At 41.7% G+C, this 19,592-nt stretch overlaps 1 protein-coding gene across 12 annotated transcripts in view; it reads left to right on the forward strand.

Moving 5' to 3' along the window:
• LOC119498203 (adhesion G protein-coupled receptor L2-like) overlaps positions 1-19,592 on the forward strand; it is a 95,985-nt gene that overhangs the window by 62,807 nt on the left and 13,586 nt on the right. For 8 of the 12 annotated variants that reach the window (XM_037786799.1, XM_037786803.1, XM_037786800.1 and 5 more), the window contains 10 exons: positions 1,489-1,589; positions 3,637-3,822; positions 6,383-6,421; positions 10,727-10,910; positions 12,489-12,611; positions 13,373-13,578; positions 14,053-14,226; positions 15,508-15,717; positions 17,696-17,916; positions 18,693-18,759. In XM_037786799.1, the coding sequence (XP_037642727.1) occupies positions 1,489-1,589; positions 3,637-3,822; positions 6,383-6,421; positions 10,727-10,910; positions 12,489-12,611; positions 13,373-13,578; positions 14,053-14,226; positions 15,508-15,717; positions 17,696-17,916; positions 18,693-18,759 (1,511 nt within the window). The remainder of the gene's footprint in view (positions 1-1,488; positions 1,590-3,636; positions 3,823-6,382; positions 6,422-10,726; positions 10,911-12,488; positions 12,612-13,372; positions 13,579-14,052; positions 14,227-15,507; positions 15,718-17,695; positions 17,917-18,692; positions 18,760-19,592) is intronic. The other 4 variants (XM_037786801.1, XM_037786805.1, XM_037786802.1 and 1 more) reach the window with 1 other exon arrangement.

The following is a 19,592-nucleotide window of genomic DNA, read 5'->3' on the forward strand; positions in this document are numbered from 1 at the left end:
CACGGCGACTCATTCTAAGCTAACGAAAACAGGACGATTCTTAGATTTAGGTGTTTATACACTAATGAAAACATAGCTATGAATATTATATTCCATTTCTGCTATTATTATATTTCTGAAATGTTCCACGCTGTTCCTTTAATATTTATATATTTTTTTGCACCCACTGTTCTGCCTGCAGGATGTTAACGCAGGACATCCGTGGACTGCGAATATCATTGTGGTCATTTTCAAAAATAGTGCCGTGTCATAAAAATAATCCAGATACAAACGTGTTTCCAAGGACACAGAAATGCAATAGTATATGATTCTATAAACATGTACATGTATTTCTGCTATTCTTAATCACTCTGATCATTCACTACTACTACAACTCTGTAGGAGGTAAACAGGGACAGTTTTTTTGCCTTTTCCATTAACAATCAGATAGAGTCTGAGAATCACACTGCATACAAATGAATCAGGAACAAAGCTTCAAAGATCCTGCCAAAATCTGTTAAAACAGCCCTGTCACTTGATTTGTGCGTATTTAGTTAGTTGATGCGCTATTTCCATCTTTGCCTCCATGTACGGAGAGTCTGTGACATTTCAGCTCGGGGGCATGTCAAATTTAAAAATATAATATAGCATGATTAGAGCCTGCCACTTTTCCGAAAATTGGTAACATTGCTCCTGTTTGTGTGTAATTTTGAAACCCATTTCTTTTTGAGACGAGAGTGCACGGAGAGAGAAAAAAATGCTCTTGCCCATTTCCCCTCCCCTAACGGAGCACAGAAACCAATGAAGATGATGGACAGTATTTGTGAAGTTATGAAATAGAAAGCGCTACCAATGTCTAGTTATTGTCTTAATTACATCCAGACAGTATATTCACAGTTGTTTCTCTTGTTAAAATCGCTTCTATAAGCGTAGGAAGACAGCAGTAAGGGGAACATTATGCTGTTATACCAGTACAGTTGACACACAGGAATCTTTTACAAGTTACCTTAACACCTCATCACAGAGACTGACAGAGCTGTCAAAATATAAAGCAAGGCTATTGGAAGATGAAAGCCAGAAAGAGACAATGTTTTGACTGTGGGGTGAAAAGGGAACGAGTCTTGGATTACGTACAGTATGTTGTCGCTGTTGTCAGTGAAGTGACATTCATTAGGAGCATTTTTTATTTAGACATGTATAGCATATACAATGTTTACTATTCTGAAATGTTTACAGGTAATAACAAAACATTGTTTTTTTTCTGTCAGTTTTGTCCAAGCTATGTAGGAACCTGATAATGTTTTAGTATGCCTTTTATATTTTTTTGTTTGTGTGTAGACCGTACAAAGCTTGCAGCCTTTCAAATTGTTTGGAAGTGGTTGTTCCTGGCCAAGCAGTTAGTTTCCTGCACCAGAGAGTCCGTGTGAATGAGGGATCAGCAGGGGAAACTGTATCCGAGCAAGGTTTTGGCTTCCCTCCAACTGTTGTGTTTATTCTGTGGTACTGCAGGCATCGCCTCCTTCCTCTGCACTGTGGCAGGGAGCTGGTGCTCCAAAGGCCCGGACCTCAGCAACTGCACCTCCCACTGGGTAACTCAAGTGGCACAAAAGGTAAAACGGGAATGTGTCAATTACAAAATATAGCAGCGAACAAACACGTTACGCACCTCAAATCAAACCTCCAGTGGCAGTTTTTTGACCCCTTGCTTTGCTTGGGTTATTTTTCTCCTACCAGCAGAGAAGTGGTCAAGGATAAATATCATGAAAATATGTTAGCTTCTCCTTCCCCCCCCCCAAGTGTAGCTATAATACAGTGGGTTGGCAGAAATAAATGAGCTATCAGGAGTAAATGCCAAGTTCTGCAGTCAGTTACTGAGAATCAAAGAGCCAGAGCGTCTTTCTTCACTGACTCTTCTGCTTTGATGTCCAACAGTCATGCAGGTAGAAATCTAATGGAGACACACAGATAACAGTTTCAGTAGCCTGAACGGACTGTGATGCAACACAAACACACACAACGTATTGCATTCTAAAGGAAGAGATTTCTGTTGACTTGAAAAACACCACCCGAGGTTCAGAGAGGGTTTCTGGGTGCTGGCAGTGGGCGTTTTGGGAAAATCAGACGTGACCAACTGAAGAACTATGCCCCATTTTCATACTACACAACTGATTATACACAGGGTTTTAGAAAAGGCTGAAAAATTCGAAGTATACTATAGAAACAGTTAGTAAATCAACTTGATGTTTGAGTGTGTGGTTGACACTAGGGCTGCAACTAACGGTTATTTTCATTGTCGATTAAGAGCTTTTGATTATTTCTTGATTAATTGATTAGTTGTTTGGTCTATAAAGTGTCAGAAAATGATGAAAAATGTCGATCAGTGTTTCAGATTTTCAGTTTACTGTCATAGATGAGTAAAGAAACCAGAAAATATTCACATTTAAGAAGCTGGAATCAGAGAATTTTTTTTTCTTTAAAAAATTACTGAAACTGATTAATCCATTATCAAAATAGTTGCCGATTAATTTAATAGTTGACAATTAATTAATAATTGTTGCAGCTCTAGTTGACACTGTTGTCATATGGAAGCTACTCATAGATGCAGAACATTAAAATAAATGAAATATACAATAATAATAATTTATTCTTTGGAAACACATTTATGCTGCATTCATGGCATGTTGGCGCAGTGGGAAAACTTCACGTTATTCCCATTTAGGAAATCTCAGCTATTATTCCAAGATGGTTACACCCATTGCTTGCCTTGTCACGAGAGAAATAGGAGCCGTAGTTTTTATTTCTACATATTTGCTCATTAACAAGTGAAAGCACATACAAAAGGCGTATAATTGGCTGAATTAATTGTATTAGCATTGAAATTTATGTAGATGTAATTGCCGACGCTGGTGGTTTTGCAGCCATTATGCCAACGGTTTGTTGACACTTCTGTAGTTCTTTTTGCCAAGTGGGAGATATCACAGCTGTCAGACATTTCTGATGCATCTGACTCTGAATTAGACCTTGGAATCTGAATGGTATGCATGTTGTTCCCACTCGGTCACTCGTAATAATGGCCTGTATGATATGACATGAACGCTGCATTAGCTTTCTCTTTGTAAAGCTTAATTGGCAGTGCAAACCCAAAGTCACGTTTTGATTGATGTGTGTGTGCATGTATTGCTTCATTTCCTCTTAATACAAAATGGAAAAGTAAATTGATTTCTCAATGCAAAAGCATCATACCGTGAAGATCAGCATATAGTATATACCGTATATAATGAGTATGCAGTATAAAATTGTGTCACAGCTCAGTTAAGGCAGGTTGGGGACGTAGAAGACTTAATACACAACATAACTGCTGGAATCCACTGATCACAGATGAAAACATAAACACTGACAGCTTATCATTGTCCTAGAGTGTTTTTCTTTGCTCAGCTTGTGTGTTACAGTTATGCTATTATGTTCCCTGCTAAACATGCAATCCCTGTATTCATTCTGCACACAATTACTGTCTTTCCCTCTGAACAAGCAATGTTTCAACTAGGGATTATGACTCTGAGGTGTATGTGGGATACATTATTTCAGCTTCAGCTTGCAGAACCATCCCAGACCTGCTTCGCTGACATTCCCCCACGTTTTCCTCATTGCTGTTTTTAGATCCGAAGCGGTGAAAATGCGGCTAATTTAGCCAATGAGCTGGCACGCCACACACAGGGCCCGGTGTTCGCCGGAGACGTCAGTTCCTCGGTGCGCCTGATGGAGCAGCTCGTGGACATCCTGGACGCTCAGCTGCAGGAGCTCAGGCCCAGCGAGAAGGACTCAGCTGGACGCAGCTTCAACAAGGTACTGTGAGATTCCTGTCTAGCTGTAACTTTGTGCCCCTTTTGCCCCAACTCTGTGTCAGCATGACTCAGGATATTCATTAGCGGGACACCTAGCAATACACACAAACACACACAGTCTCAGGTGAGGGGGCTAGTGAGGCAGGTCTAGCCCTGAGGGGAAGCTCATTCCTCTACAGCTCCCTGGTAATTACCGGCTTTGGAAACACAGGCTCACCTGGCAGTTCTTAAAGGAGCTAATGGCCACGAGCCCCCCACCAACACAAAGAATCACTCTTCAGTGCTGACAAGGGTGGAACTGCTCTCTCCTGGAGCTTCTGCAGGCACTCGTCAAGAAAAGAGTAGGCCCAAGACGTACCTACCTCTCTCTCAGCTGCAGGCAGTCCCATGCAGAGATGAGTGACAGTTTGAAAAATGACATTGTTATTCAGACTTTCTAGACAGCAGTTGCTCTGTAAACAAGGTTATTTGCACCAAAATGACGCCCGTTGTTTGTGCCTTTATGTTCAAGACAGCTACATCGCTATTACGCATTTGAAGATAAGGGCTTACAGGTTTCTCACTGAGTTGCACACCACAAAAACAACTGCGTGCGATTGGCTGATGACAAGCAACAATGACAGAAGTTAACCTTTTCCACTCCACCCCTCTTTACCAGAGCCCCATTCTTGTTTCCTTTAGGGGGGTACAAGGGATCTGTAGGGGGAGATAGCATGTCAGCAGTAGATGCCACACAGACGTGGTGTACATCATCTGAGAGCTGGGAACCTGAAGATTAATTTGAGATGCAGCTCAGCACTGTGTCAAGTTTTTCTAGTCATAAATCAGAAATAAACATGAATTCATTCATTAAAATAAATAGTGAAAGTGTATAAAGGTTTAGAACAGTATGATGGAAGTATATGATGGCCATTGCCATGAACTATTATATCTCATACGTATTATATCTCATACGTTGTTGCAGCAATTTTTGGGTTGATACCAGTTGTGTTGTAATAATTTTTTACCACACAAGAATTGATTAAAATGATCAATAATCCATCCAAATTACAACACCAAGTCACCAAGACCTTGAGGAACACCATAGAAAAAGCCATGCTGTGATTTGGTATCAAAAACTTTCAACATTTTGAGATTTCTGCAAGAATTGCATTTTGTCGCTGATTGGATGGCGATCACTTCTGTTCTGGAAACTGCTCAGAAACCCCCTTATTGTCAATCTACTTAGGAAAGCTATCCATCCTCTTAATGCCTTAGGTCTGTTGTTTGTAGCTGTAAAGTTTCACAAGGCTATGATTATCCTAGAGGTCACAAACGGGCATTTTAAACAGTGACATTTTATAAAGTTTCAAAAAATGGTCTCACTACAATGAAATGCCTTCTGTGGGGACTGACATCATCACACATGGATACAATTGAGCTCATTGAATCAACAAGAGTCTCAGCTTTACAGTGATAGCCAATTTATGCAATTCCAAGACTGCTTAGGGACCCCAGTATGCAGAAATAGTCAGATACACCATTTTTAAAAAAGGCGAAAATAACACATTTATACAGCATGTAAAAAACTGCATGGTTTTTGCCCAAAACTGCATGTGTTTATCATAAAGTGGGCATGTCTGTAAAGGGGAGACTTGTGGGTACCCATAGAGCCCATTTTCGTTCACATATCTTGAGGTCAATGGTCAAGGGAGCCCATTGAAAATCGGCATGCTAGTTTTTCCTCGCCAAAATTTAGCGTAAGTTTGGAGCGTTTTCTAGTTTCATGTGACCAGTAGCTTCGCTCTAGCTTTACAACTAGCCTGCTACAGCTTCTGAAAGCCAGCAAAGTTGGCCGAGGTTACCTCCTTCCTCTAGGAGTGGAAGTGGAAGAGAAAGGATCATTCCGGTGGTTTTGTTGTCTCTACTAGAAATCACACACACATGATTTGTATTCAAGGAGCTGAAACACTAATATGGTCCTGTCCATGGCAGCAACCATGTCTTGGTTGAAGAAACATTTTCCTGTGTGTGTTTGCAGGAAGTGTTAAAGATATGGAGGTTGTAATCCTGACACAAAGAACATTTTATCTCTTTGTTTTCCAATTCTGTGCGAGAGCTACGGTATGTGATTTTCTACTGTTGGACTCAATTAGGCAGGAGAAGGCGACTTATTTAATGCCTAGATACCAACAAAGGGTTTTAAAAAAGAGCAAGTACTATATCTTTCTCTCCATGTCATGAAATACAAATGACCTCATCCCACATTGTTTATCTCCTCAATGTATTTTAAAGCATCACTAATGGGGAGCATCAGAATCTGGTCTCAGCATTTTTTCCCTCCACACTACTGTGCATTTCTCATCTCTTCCCCTCACTATTATGTGATCCATATTCATATTTAAAAGCATTTAGAGCTGCCGGATCATTTCAAGGTTGTAGTTTATAGACCTGTGCCTTTCTCTTCTTTTCATTAATTCTGTAATTTATGGTAAGTGGCATGATTTAATGCTTCCTGTGTTCTTACCACCTCTTTCTACAATCTGTCTTTTGTGCTTGATCCTCTTTGTTGTGTGGAAAAGCTTCAAAAAAGAGAGAAGACATGCAGGGCGTACATGAAGGTATAACTACTACTGCAGGCTTTCCGTGTTGCTTTTGTATCCCCGATCCCTAACGCCTGACCAGCAGCATGCAGCACTGTCTGTCTCTGTGTCCTTGATTGTCTTGTTACAGTTTGTGCCCGGTGACCTGCTGCTTGTACAAGATGTGGCTGCTTCCTCATCTGACTCGGCTGTCTGTTCTCCCGTCATTCTGTCCATCTGAGGATGCCACTGTCAATATCACTCCGTCTTTGTCCCGTCTCCCCCTCCTCTGCGTGCTATCACTTGTACATCTTTCTTTCACTTTTCTCTATCCTCCTTTTCTTCCTCCCCCACTCTTTCTCTCTCTTGTCGGCTCTTCATACATTGTGTGAATAATTGCCTTCCCACGGTCGTAATTGCACCTCCCTGTCAGCCAGAAGTGTGATCAAAGTGGCAGCGTGCTCAATTTTCACTTGCTTACATTGTACAATTTCTAGTCTCCCTTGTCCCCTTAGCAAAAAAAGAAAGTCTCCTCTCCCGTTGCAGCCGTGTTTTATCTGTGAGATTAATTTCTGAGCCCATTAATATGTTTGTGTTCCATTCTGATTTTGCAGTCTTTCCCCCCAGACATTTTGCTTTTCTTTGCTGTGCTGTGTGTATATTTCCTCGGGTAGGTTGTGTTGAAAGACAAGGGCATGGTGTAAACACTGGGGAAGAGATGCCTTGCATGGCATAATACAAATGAACAGATTTTGTATTTTCCAGTGGCTCATGGGGCCTTAATATAAGTTTGAGTTGTTTTAACTTGAGGTCTCATTTTACTGAGAGAAAAGGCGATACATTTCCCTCAGCTGATTTAGAGAAGTCTTTGTATTCCTGCTAGCAGCGTGGCTGTATGGATGGTTATTGTCTTAACACCGAGGCCCACATTGGAAATAAGTGTTGCGTTACGATTTCATGTGCTAACCTCTGGGTTGACTAAAATAGCCAAGGGTGTTTTTATGTCTGTCTACACCACTTTGGTCCAGACTGAAATATCTCACCAACTGTAGAATGGGTGAGCCATGACATTTTGCAAAGACATTCCTGGTGCCCAGAGGATGAATCCTGACTTTTACTCTAGTGCCACCGTCAGGTTGGCATTTGTGGTTTTAAAAGAGTGCTCCACTGATTAGCATTGCTCTTCTTATAGACCCTTTTACAGTTTGCAAACAATGCCAGAATCGATATGTTTGCTTCATTTGAGTCTATGCAGAGGTAGGAGGAAGTTCACGCTTTTATTGTTGTAGTCTGAGTAACGTAACGTCATATTCATTCTGTGTCCTTCAACCAAATCAAACAGCGGCCGGCCAAAACAAAAAAGTAGAAAACGGCGGAGGCATTTTAAATCCAAAGTGATAAACACTACACATACAGTTAAGTATGGAAACACTTTGGGTTTCACACATTGCCAGGAAAAGCAGAGCTAGACATCATGGCTAAAGCTGCATCCTAACTCTGTCATGGACAGTTAACGTTGTTGTATTGTGGTAACGTGCGGTCAAGCCAGTCGTCACTCACATATCCGTGGTCAAATTGGCCGATGCTGCAACTGTAGAGCACCAATATATTAACATTTATTTTAAATGCATTCAAACGGCCATGATGGATCTGACCATGGATGTCTAAAGAGAACGCAGCTGACGGGAGAGCTAGTGATGGACTTGGCAAAGTTAGCGGGAGTATACTCGTCTGATTAAGTCCGGTTTTCAAAATAAGGTATGTTGACAAAGGGAACTATATACAAAATACATATATGGAACTAAGATTGATTGGATTATATTCACCAGAAGTATAAAACATTACATGTCCCTTATAAATTAAAAAGAAAATACCACTAATTTGTGAGGGAAATGTATTAATTCTTCTATTTCTAAAAATGAATAAATAATGCCAGACAATGTCTGATATATTTGACTTCAGGACATCTCTGATAACATACAGGCTGAAAATCAAACATTCATACTGTATTAAATTAGATATTTTTTCAAAGTAAAAGAAGTGTCTGACTTTTTCCCATGGTCTAGCAATAAATCATAATATAGAATCGCAATACTTCAAAATCACAATACATATCGAATCGGCACCCAAGTATCGGGATAGTATCGAATCGAGAGATAGGTGAATCGTCCCAGCCCTAGTAACATTACACCAGCAAGAAATTACAAGCAGACAAGTCATTAGATGCTTATAATCTGTTTATTGCGTTTTAAAATGGGCGCTACAAACACAGGCATTTCGATCGTGTCCTCAGTCCAGTGGTAGTCAACACATTTAACAGTTTGGTGACCATGTTAACTGGTGACTCTCAGCCAAATGTTCTTAATACGACTTATTTCAGATATGCAGTAGGACCCCACGAGACCTGTAAACAGACTTTGATGTGTAAAACTGCTGCGGTTCCCCTTTAAATAAAATATCTCAACAACTATTGGATGGATTTCCGTAAAATTGAATGCAGAGATTCATGTCCCCCTCAGGATCAATCGTAATATCTTTGGTGCCATCATTAGTTAAAAGTTTAATTTGTCCAAACTGCAAAATTGATGACTTTCCATCAGCCTCAGCTGTACCCTGTATTTAATGCTAATTAGCAAATCTTAGCTTGCTAACATGCTACACTAATATGGTGAACGCGGTGAACATTACACCTGCCAAATATCAGCATGTCAGCATGCTGATTTTTAGCATTTAGCTCCAAGCACTGCTGTGCCTACAGGAAGTCGAGCCTCACAGAGCTGCTGGCTTGTTTTCATGACGCCTGTTTATCACCCGCCGTCGCTCTTGAAGTTAGCGCTCTCGTTCGCCGGCCCGTTCGCCGAGCTCATTTAATTTTCTCTCGAGCTACAGCGAGCTATTGGGGATCCTCTGGTAGCACCCCTGTGATTTGTAAAGTGACCTCCAACCAGGCGAGAATTAAAGAGGATTCAGTCCGAACACGGATTTCTTTCTGTGCTACACAAATTAGAGACAGGCGACTTTTTATTCTCCTTTTGGATTTCATGGCTCCTTCGAGGATGGCTCACTGTAGGGGGGGGGGAGGGGGGAACATTTAGTGTCTGTCTGGTTGTAATGGCTCCGACCCTGTAATGGCCACTGCTCTCTCTCTCCTGCACACACACACACACACACACAGATCGACTTAACTCCCATCATAGTCACAGCTCACAAGCTTTCCAGTTGCCTGCAAGGTCAGGGCCACAGAGATTGATTTCTGTGCGCGGGCCGAGATATAAAGACGCGCTGAGAGCCCTGTGTCTGGATACAGTCATCATCGCTGCGGTTAATATGAGCTCAGTGGTTAAATGTTGCGGTTAATCATATATTGGTGCAGACTTTGGTTGATCCCCTTTCTTGTTATTCCAGGCAAACGGATAATCCTGTCTGTGGTCAATTAGTGTTTTGGATAATCACAGCTGTGACTAATTGGTACAGTGAGCAAGGGCTTGTTGTTGTTAATTACCGTTCTTGTGGTAGGCCTTGCTGTGGTTAATGGCACCTATGGTTAAATTGTCACTCTGATTTATCACGCCAAGGGTTGAGCTGGATTCTTTGTACAACTGTCGACGTCGCGGTCGGCGGTGTCAGGCGGGAGTCATGAACTCTGCCGAGGTCAGAGGAAACTCTTGTTTTATCAACATATGATACTTGTGTGGGTTTTGTGGAATGTTTTGCTGACTTACTGCTTATCAGAACGCAGGAAATGAAAGGATTGCCATTGAAAACAAGCAGAAATGTTCCCCCGTCTTGACTCCAACTGCCACTCTGGACATGGATTTCAGGGATAATGCCCACTTTCCTCCAGGAGAAATAGCGTTCGAGGCCATTATGGTCAGATCCCGTCAGGGAAATAAGACTATTGTTCATGGTGGTAATTGTTCTTTTGGAAAAATAGCTGCTTAAAATTGAGAAAGCAGTATTGTAGACAGCTTCATCCAGGGAAGGGGAAAAAAACATTTGGTTTGTATTTCCTCTTCCCCTAAAGCATTTTTACATTATTCAAAAACGAAATTGGTCCAGAAGAGGCTTCCTCAGATTAAGGCTACTTTTCGTAAACAGAATATTAAACACATACTGCATTTTTTATCATCATTATTATTTTAGTTACCTTTTAACTTGAACCATTGTGTCTTCAATCGGAGTGATCTTGATATTTCAGTGTCAGTTGTCGTTGCTGCTGTCACTGTTGGCCATGCATGCCTTTTTTTATCATTTGCTGCCCGGTCCCCGCTCTTTGTTATTAAACTGAAGTTATGATGGGGAGGAAACAGCATGCTGACATTTCACTTGTCTCCATGGATACAGGCAATTGTGGACACTGTTGACAACCTCCTGAGGCCGGAAGCTCTGAAATCCTGGAAAGACATGAATTCCACAGAACAAACGCACGCCGCCACGATGCTACTGGATACCCTGGAGGAAGGGGCGTTTGTCCTTGCAGAAAACCTGATTGAGCCGGCAATCGTGAAAGTGCCCGCAGAGAATATCAGTAAGTTCCTCTTCGATAACTATAAAACAGACAGAACTACATGTACACATCTCTCAGTCACAATTTATGGTGCTGATGGTTATTTTTTCTTTTTTGGCTGTGCACCACCTCCCAGTACAATTGTTTTAAACTGAGCGGTAAAATTGTCTTCAGGGTGATTTCTTTTTAGCTATTCTCCAAGGAGAATATAATTTAAAATAATAGCCACATCTTGCTGATTCACAATAAAAGATTTGTCTAAAAAAAAAAAAAAAAAAAAGCAAATATGTCCTCGCAGGCAGTTTTTTAGCAACATGATCTCATTCATTTAAGTCAGCTTTGTGCAGTGAACTGTCATATTTCTACTCATAGCTCGTTGTTGCTATGGTTATGGTCTCCTACTCACCCTTTTTGTCTTAAACCTCATTGATTTTTAATCTTTTTCTTGCATAGTAAAGTCACCTCATTGAATGTGTGCTGCAAGATGAACTGTTCGGACCTCTGGGGGAAAACAAAGAAACCAATTGAATGGCATTGTTCCATTCACACAGCACTCTATCTGTTCTCTCCGTGCCGTTCCCATTAAGTGGTAGTTAGCTAAGCTGATAAGGACTAGTTGCTCTGTCTCTACCAAAAGCACTGATTAATACATTGTGTAATATGCTGTATATTGGCCACTTAATCACTGCATTCAGGCAGTTTTTATGAGCTCTCGCTTATCTGCGCATTAGAGATAATATTCCAGCGGAGAAACATAAAAACAGCCATATGAGAAAACTCACAACCTCGGAGAACAGCTTACCTGACCTCCCTTGAAGAGTTGGAAAAAATGTGAAAATGATTGTTGCTCCTAATTAGCAGTTTGTCGAAGGCAAAACGGCACCTCCAGGCGAGCAACAAGGCAAGACGAGGGAAAAGAGAGGGAGAGCAAAGAGAGCGCTAGAAACTAGAAAGAGGGGGAGTGCAACAAGAGAACAATTCCTCATCTCCGACTGTCAGAAGGCATCTATCTGAGGAAGTGAGGCCGTTTCTGATGGGAGGCGGTGTGCTGATACGTGTGTCCTCCTGACCCTTCAGTAATTTCACACATCAAAGGGAGCACCACCCGGCAGCTGGCATACCGGAGAGAGGGGCTGCTGGAATTTGGAGGATTTTCAGAGATTTGCTCGTCGAGCCCAGAGTTATCTGAACCCACAGGGGATAGAAAAAGTAAAAGTAAAAGCTCAATGATATTTTTGATCCTATGAATATTTGACATTCATGCTGCAGTAGGCTGCATGCTCGCATTCGCTCATCCTCTATCACCGCCCTTGTTGTTATTTTTTCTTTTGCTCTTGCCTCGGAGGCTTTCACAATGCCAACCAACAGCTTAGTGACATGTTTTTTTTAAGTAAATGACACTCTATGGGGTCTTACCAATAAGATTAGATTCTGTTACTGGTACAATGAACCTCGAGTCTTTACACATGCCATGCTGGGCCTTAGCGGCAGAGCTCTATTAAACACCATGTACTGCTTTTGCGATATTGCTTTTTGAGTAATACATCTCTCTCTTTTTGTATCTCTCTCTCATTCCCCTCACCTCCTGCCATCTCTCAGTGTTGGATGTGTACGTGTTAAGCACCGACGGTCAGGTTCAAGACTTCAGGTTCCCGCAGACAAGCAAAGGTGGAGCGTCTCTTCAGCTTTCCTCCAACACGGTCAAAGTCAACAGCAAAAATGGTGAGAAAAATACAGGTGCTGCAGAAACATTTAATCATGGTTCATTTTTAGCTTTTCTTTTCCTTGTTGGGTTGTTTCAGCAACTGACAATTTTTAGCTGTCGTTCGTGAAATGAAGATGTGGGCAGTCACATCAGATATTTTTAAAGGAGAAGTTTGGGAAACATGCCTATTCGCTTTCTTACCGAGAGTTAGATGAGAAGATAGATACAACTCGCATATCTGTATGTTAACTATAGAAGTAAACGCGAGAGGTGATTAACGTTAACGTGATTCGCAGAGTGTAAAACTGTGGTACCGCCAGCCACCGTCTGACTTCTGTTGCTCTTAAAGCAGTGTTATTATGGTAAGGATGTCCTCTGAGCGAGGCAAACGGTCTTACCATGGTTTTGCACTCGGCGGCTCACATTACCACAGTCTTGGCAAGGAAGTAGTAAGCGGAGGGGTACTCGGTAGTTGGTTATATTCTGCATCCACACCACTAGATGCCGCCAAATCCTACACACTGTACCTTTAAGGAATAGTTTGACAATTCGGAAAATGGGCTTATTATAAAGTTTAAAAATTATAGGTGATGGTATCGACCGTTGCATCTAAGTCAAGAAAGTGAATGAACGTTGTTCCCAAAATGTAGAACCATTCCTTTAAGGTTTGGTGCAGTCATACAATGAATGAATACATCTCTTTTCACTCAATAAATTTGTAATTTGCTTGTTTATGCTCCCTCTGCATGTCTGATGGTTGTATTATTGCCGGTTGCAGGTGTGGCCAAGCTGGTATTTGTGCTCTACAAACACCTGGGTCAGTTCCTCAGCACAGAGAACGCCACACTGAGGGGAATGGGGGACCTGAACAGACGCAACTTATCCCTCACCGTCAACTCCCACATCCTGTCGGCTTCCATCACCAAGGAGTCCAGCCGTGTGTTTGTGGCCGACCCCGTGATCTTCACACTGGAGCACCTGGATGTAAGCCTTCTCCTGAGACTCACCAAGACCACACTGTAGAGCAGGGCTGCTAAAACAATGAAACAGCTGCACAGGCTTTTGTATTGGAGGGAAATTGCAGCGCTTTGATGGATCATTGTTGTAGAAAAACTGTTGGAGTAAAGAGAAAGCATCTATATTATGCCAGTGTGTCATGAGACTAGTAGAGTTAGAGAAGCAAGTCAAGCTTACACATCTTAACACATTAAGATTCTGTTTTATTTCTTTATTTGGATCTCCTTCATCCCCTTTCTTCCAACAATTTCTTGTTTTTAAATCAATTTTATTGCTAATTGGTAAAATACACATAAGCACAGTCCACACATCAGGTACATTGACATCCTGTCTCTTACATCTGGAGATATGAAATATACAAGGTTTGTTTGTGTACAATCATGCATATTGCAGCACATATTCATATATGTTTAATCATCTTTCTCTCTCTGTGTTTTGTAGAAAGAGCACTACTACAATCCCAACTGTTCCTTCTGGAATTACTCAGAGCGGAGCATGATGGGATACTGGTCCACTCAGGGCTGTAAGCTGTTGGAAACCAACAAGAGCCACACCACTTGCTCCTGCAGTCACTTGACCAACTTCGCCATCCTCATGGCTCACCGGGGAAATGTGGTGAGTGGCCTACTCCTTGTGGTTTGCACGCGCTATTTTTCTGTCTCGGTTAGTTGTTCTTCCGTCTCGCTGACAGATTTGTGCACACACGGCAAGAACAAGAATGGCATTTCAGTGGAGATAATTAGATTATTGCTGGAGGAGAAGGTAAGGGTGGGGGAGGAGGTGGAGAAAAAGGAAGCGGGCTGTCACTTTAAAAGAGCGAGACTGTGGATCAGGATAGGAAGTGCCGTACCATTATCAGAGGTAATTATATTTTACCTATGGTCCGTGTCTAATATTCCTCCATGCGTATGTCCCTGAGAATCATGGGAAACAGTACAACCTCAGCTTTAACTTATGTTTCCACCCCTCTTGGAAGTGGTGCAGGATCCATTTGGTCGCGAAATGCAATTACAATCCAATTACATGATAAATAGCATGTGTAGCGAGGACCTATAGCCGGTAATAAATGTGGAGGATAAGTTTGTGGTTCGTTTAATAATACGTCCCATTTCATGAACTCTGTCCCTGTCATCTGTCTTAACCTCAACCTTAACCACAGCTCGAAACCAGAGCCCCGAGGCCGGGCTTAGCCTCACACCAATTCCCTGCACATCACCTCAACTGCAACTCCTGCCCGCAATAAAGTTACAAATATCACAGGAGGAATTGCCTCACTTTCGGGCCACCATGTCCTTGAGTGATATTTTGTACGGTCAAGTCTGCTATTTTCACATTCGCCTGGCTTCGCATCTTGAAACACGCTCAGTTTTTGATTTGCTGAAACACGGCGTGATTTGACCTCAAAAAAGGAGAACCCACATGTGGACTTGACATCACGCGGTTGCGGTTCTTTGTGGCAGGTTTTTAAACTGATGATCGCTTTCTGCAACCTGGGCCTCATACTGTGATCTAAGCATGTTCAGTTTGAGCGCCAAATGTTATCGGGTACAGTCAGGTTAAAGGATAGGTCGTCTGAAGCTAATATGAGGCGTCAACAGTTTGAGTTTGTCAAGTCAAGTGGATATCTTCTAAAGTTATTGTTCTTTTTATTACTATCCTTCCACTGCAGCTCAACAGGGAAAACACTGTGGACACACGGAGAGTGATTTTGTGCTAAAAAGACTGTAACTTTGGAAGATATCTATTTGATTTGATCTATCTCATATAAACTGTGGATTTCCATTGAAAAAGCATTAAATGGGGACTTTTTTAATGGTCAGTAAAAAACAGGAGGAATGATCACAGCACTGTTTCACGTGACAATTGTTTTAAGACAATGCATCTGTTTCTCTGTAGGGGGACGGGAGTGTCCATGAGCTTCTTCTCACCGTCATCACACGCATGGGTATCGCCGTGTCTCTCGTCTGCCTCGCCATCAGCCTCTTCACCTTCTGCTTCTTCAGAGGTCTGCAAAGCGACCGCAACACCATCCACAAAAACCTCTGCCTCAACCTCTTCATCGGCGAGCTCGTCTACCTCGTGGGCATCAACATGACAGAACCAAAGGTACATTGGAAATTACACTGCAGATGGTTTTAACGTTGCTGATGAATGGGCTCATCTGCTGTGATTGACCTTTAAATACTTGAATTTTTATTTAAGGCTGTAAAGTAAGTAAAAAAAAAAAAAAAAAAATCCACATTAGAATAAAATACCACCTAATATATTCTGTATCTGCTCGTTCCAGCACTTGAAGAGCTATGATGCTGGCTCTGAGTGAAATATTCAAACTCAGGGTGATGTTTTTTTGGGTTGTTTTTTTCTATGGCTGCAGCATTTTATCAGATGGAAATATTCTATGCATGCCTGATTTCCTACATCATTTCTATCTTTGGAAACTTCAGTAAAACTGAAACTAAAACTCTATGGCTTTGAACAAAGCTTGGTTGCACAATGTGCATTTTAACGATGGACCCACCAGTGGATTTTTGGGAAATTGTACACTTTGTACTCTTCTACCTACCCAGAATAAGAAAAGACTTATGGATGTATTTGTATGTATAATATTGTTTGGTGTTTGTTGGCTAGTGATATTAGCTTAGCTAATTTTTTTATTGGACAGTTATGAATCAGTGCCATTCAGGGTTGGAAGACACACATTCTCAAATTATCAAGTATTTATTAGGGGGTGTAAGAATATATTGATTTTTAATAAATATTTTACATGAAAAGATTAACTCAGTCAATACTTTATTGCATTGATGTGCCCTCTCAGTGTATGTACCCTCTCAAAGTAGTGCTATGATGTTGGATGTTACAGGGACTGTGATAAATACAGATCCCACTGATGTGATTGCATAAAAAAAATACTTTTTTTTACTCAGATTTTATGCATATGGTGGTGTGTTCTTTATACTAAGACAGTTTTCCTAAAATTAGATTTAAAAAATTGCAATATATCATCTTGCTTACAGTATTGCAATATATCGCAATATAGTGAATCGTAACCCCTGTATCATGATACGTATCGCCAGATTCCTGCCAATACACAGCCCTAGTACTTGTACTTTGAGGCATTTTTAAAACATATGCATTTCAGAAATACTGTAATCGTATTCCTGAGTTGTTGGGGAATTTAGAGATGTAATAAATACGTTTTTTAGAAATTGCCATTTTATCACTTTATAAAGGTGTTTGCATTTTTAACACATCCAGCAGATACGGAGCAACATTAGCATTCATTTGGAGCAGTGTTTCTGTCCACTTGATAAATGTAAGGCTGTTATTCACTCTCCTTTTAGCTCTGATTTTGTCTCTAAGAACTCCTGAGGGAAATATTTGGCTCTTCGGCAGCTAAATGCTCCATTATGTTCACCGGCAAGTAACTAAGTTTGTCTGTGTTCTGGGCAGGTAGTGCACAGTAGGTTTATCAAAGGAACAGCTGCCTGCTGCGGCAGCAAAATATTGAGCTGAAAAACGCTTAAAAAGCTCAAGCAACCTCTTTTATATTACATGAAGTCATTCGATCCAATCAAAAATATTGATTGGAGCCGCTTTAAGCAGAACCATTACTTGATCCCATAGACATTGTGATCTAACTAAGCTTGGCTTATGTCACCAGTCACTAGGGCTGTCCTCGACCAAAGAAAATCGTAGTCAACTAACACTCACACGATTTTGACGACTAATCGATTAATTGAATCGATTGTAAAACCATAAAATATTAGTTTCTCCACAAAGAATCACACAAAAGCATCACTTTAAGTCTTGTGTTTATCAGAGATGTGCTCATAAATTTCTTGGAAATAAGTCATTCAGCATGAAAAAAACATTAAAAAAACACTAATTAACTAAAGAAATCTTAGTTGACTAGGACCAAAACAACCAATTAATGGACTAAGAGGTGGCAGACGTATCAGTCACTGAACTTTTAAACTGTGAAGAAAAGCATAAAACAGTCATAAGTAACTAGGATTCAACAAAACTGTCCTTCTGAACAGCCCCTTACTCTTGTGTGTAATGTCTGCATGTGTCTTCCTGTCAGCTGGTGTGCTCCATCATTGCCGGCGTTCTCCACTTCTGCTTCCTGGCTGCGTTCGCCTGGATGTGTCTGGAGGGCGTGCAGCTGTACCTCATGCTGGTTGAGGTGTTTGAGAGCGAATTCTCACGCAGGAAGTACTACTACGTCTCTGGGTATCTCATCCCTGCTGTGGTGGTGGGCATCTCAGCAGCCATCGACTACAGAAGCTACGGCACACAGCGGGCGTAAGTGTGACATCTTTTTAGAGATTTCTTCTTTTGTGGTATAGAAATAAGGAGCATTAGTCATCCTTTCTCCCCCCATCAGCATGCATGTATGTGCTAATGATAGTAACACCACAAAGAGTAGTCCACCTCTGCTCCCTGGTAAATTTACACCCTGTCACAGCTGGGACAGGGTGTAAATTTCAAGAGGCTGTGAGCAAAGCTGCAGCATTAATGAACGTGCTGGCTAGCTGCACTGGCCTGCTGGGTTTTTATTCTTTGCATGTGGATAATTGCCGCCCTTGTCAGTTAAAAGTTTATGCACTTCTCCGCTGGTCTTCATCCAAGCAGCAAGCTTTATGATTTGTACGACTGCAATCCTCGAATTTATGGAATTTAAGTAAATGCTTTTTTTCAAACTCCCATTTTATTGCCGTAGTCTTCACTTCATTTCTGTTTCCTGGTGATAAACACAGACCGAGGTGCAATTCATTCTCAAACTGTCTACAATACATTGTTTACTGTTCAGAGACTTAGGTGTACACAGTCAGACCCACATTTGTAGACCGTGAAGTCATGAGTCCAGTAACCGCTGCTTTTTAGACTGCAGCTTCTCATGGCACGGGGCCAGCGCTCCGTCAAGGTCGGGTTTTCTTCTCTGTGGTCAGAGGAGTCTCTAGTCTGTTGCTGTGTCGTATCACCAAACCAGCTCTGCTGAGCCCTGATCGATGAGACACAACTTTGTTTTGGCAATGAGATGATTTAATGAACTGAATATCACTTTTTGGCCCCTGCAGATGCTGGCTGAGGGTTGATAACCATTTCATCTGGAGCTTCATCGGACCTGTAACCTTCATAATTTTGGTAAGTTGTAATGTTCCGCACACGTGTGTGATTTTTTTTTTTTTTTTCTTTCAAAGAAAATCTTTGAAAACAGTTTATAGATTTTCTCTCTCTCTGTACTGGCAGCCTCTTAGCTCTGCTTTCCCAGATCAATTTGCATGAAAGGAAAGTGGTCCCATTATAGCTGACACGAGGACATCAGTGTCCACTCAGCTATGAAATCCTCTGAAATCAGAATTGGAGCGCAGCAACAACTCAAAGCTGTTTGGTCCTTGCTGTACATCTAGAGAATACTCCCCTCCTGCAATCAAGAGGAGAAATCGTCTCAGGCATGAAGGTCATTTGCTCAGTGGGAAAACAAGGGTGATGGTGGTGGTTGGTGGTGGTGGTGGGGGTGGGGGGGTGAACATGGAAGTAATGAGTGGGTGGGCCAGACAACCATTATCACAGCTCATAGCCCTGCTGAGGATCATGACACGTCCCCAGCCAATCCCAGCACGCGGACATCTCCATCTTCACCTTTTAATATTTGATGTGGTGCACTGGGTGTTCTCAATGCACACGCACACAACACTCGCATGCATGCAGGAATGTATGCACACAGCCCTGAACAAACACACACTGCGTATCCATATTGACGTATATGGCTAACACACATGTAAATCTGTCCATAGGCTGTAAATACATGCAAAAACTGGGAGAAGTGCTGCGTCGGCAGCGCTGTGTTTTTTTTTTTTTTTGCTCTGTATTTGGCAGAGAAGTGAGAGACCTGAATATTGTAGAGGACGGCCCCTTGGAGACCGGGCATTCGGGGGGGGGGGTCCATATGTAGTTTGCTTCAGCTTTCTGCAGAG

The sequence above is a fragment of the Sebastes umbrosus genome, chromosome 12 (assembly GCF_015220745.1).
Source record: "Sebastes umbrosus isolate fSebUmb1 chromosome 12, fSebUmb1.pri, whole genome shotgun sequence".
NCBI lineage: Eukaryota > Metazoa > Chordata > Actinopteri > Perciformes > Sebastidae > Sebastes > Sebastes umbrosus.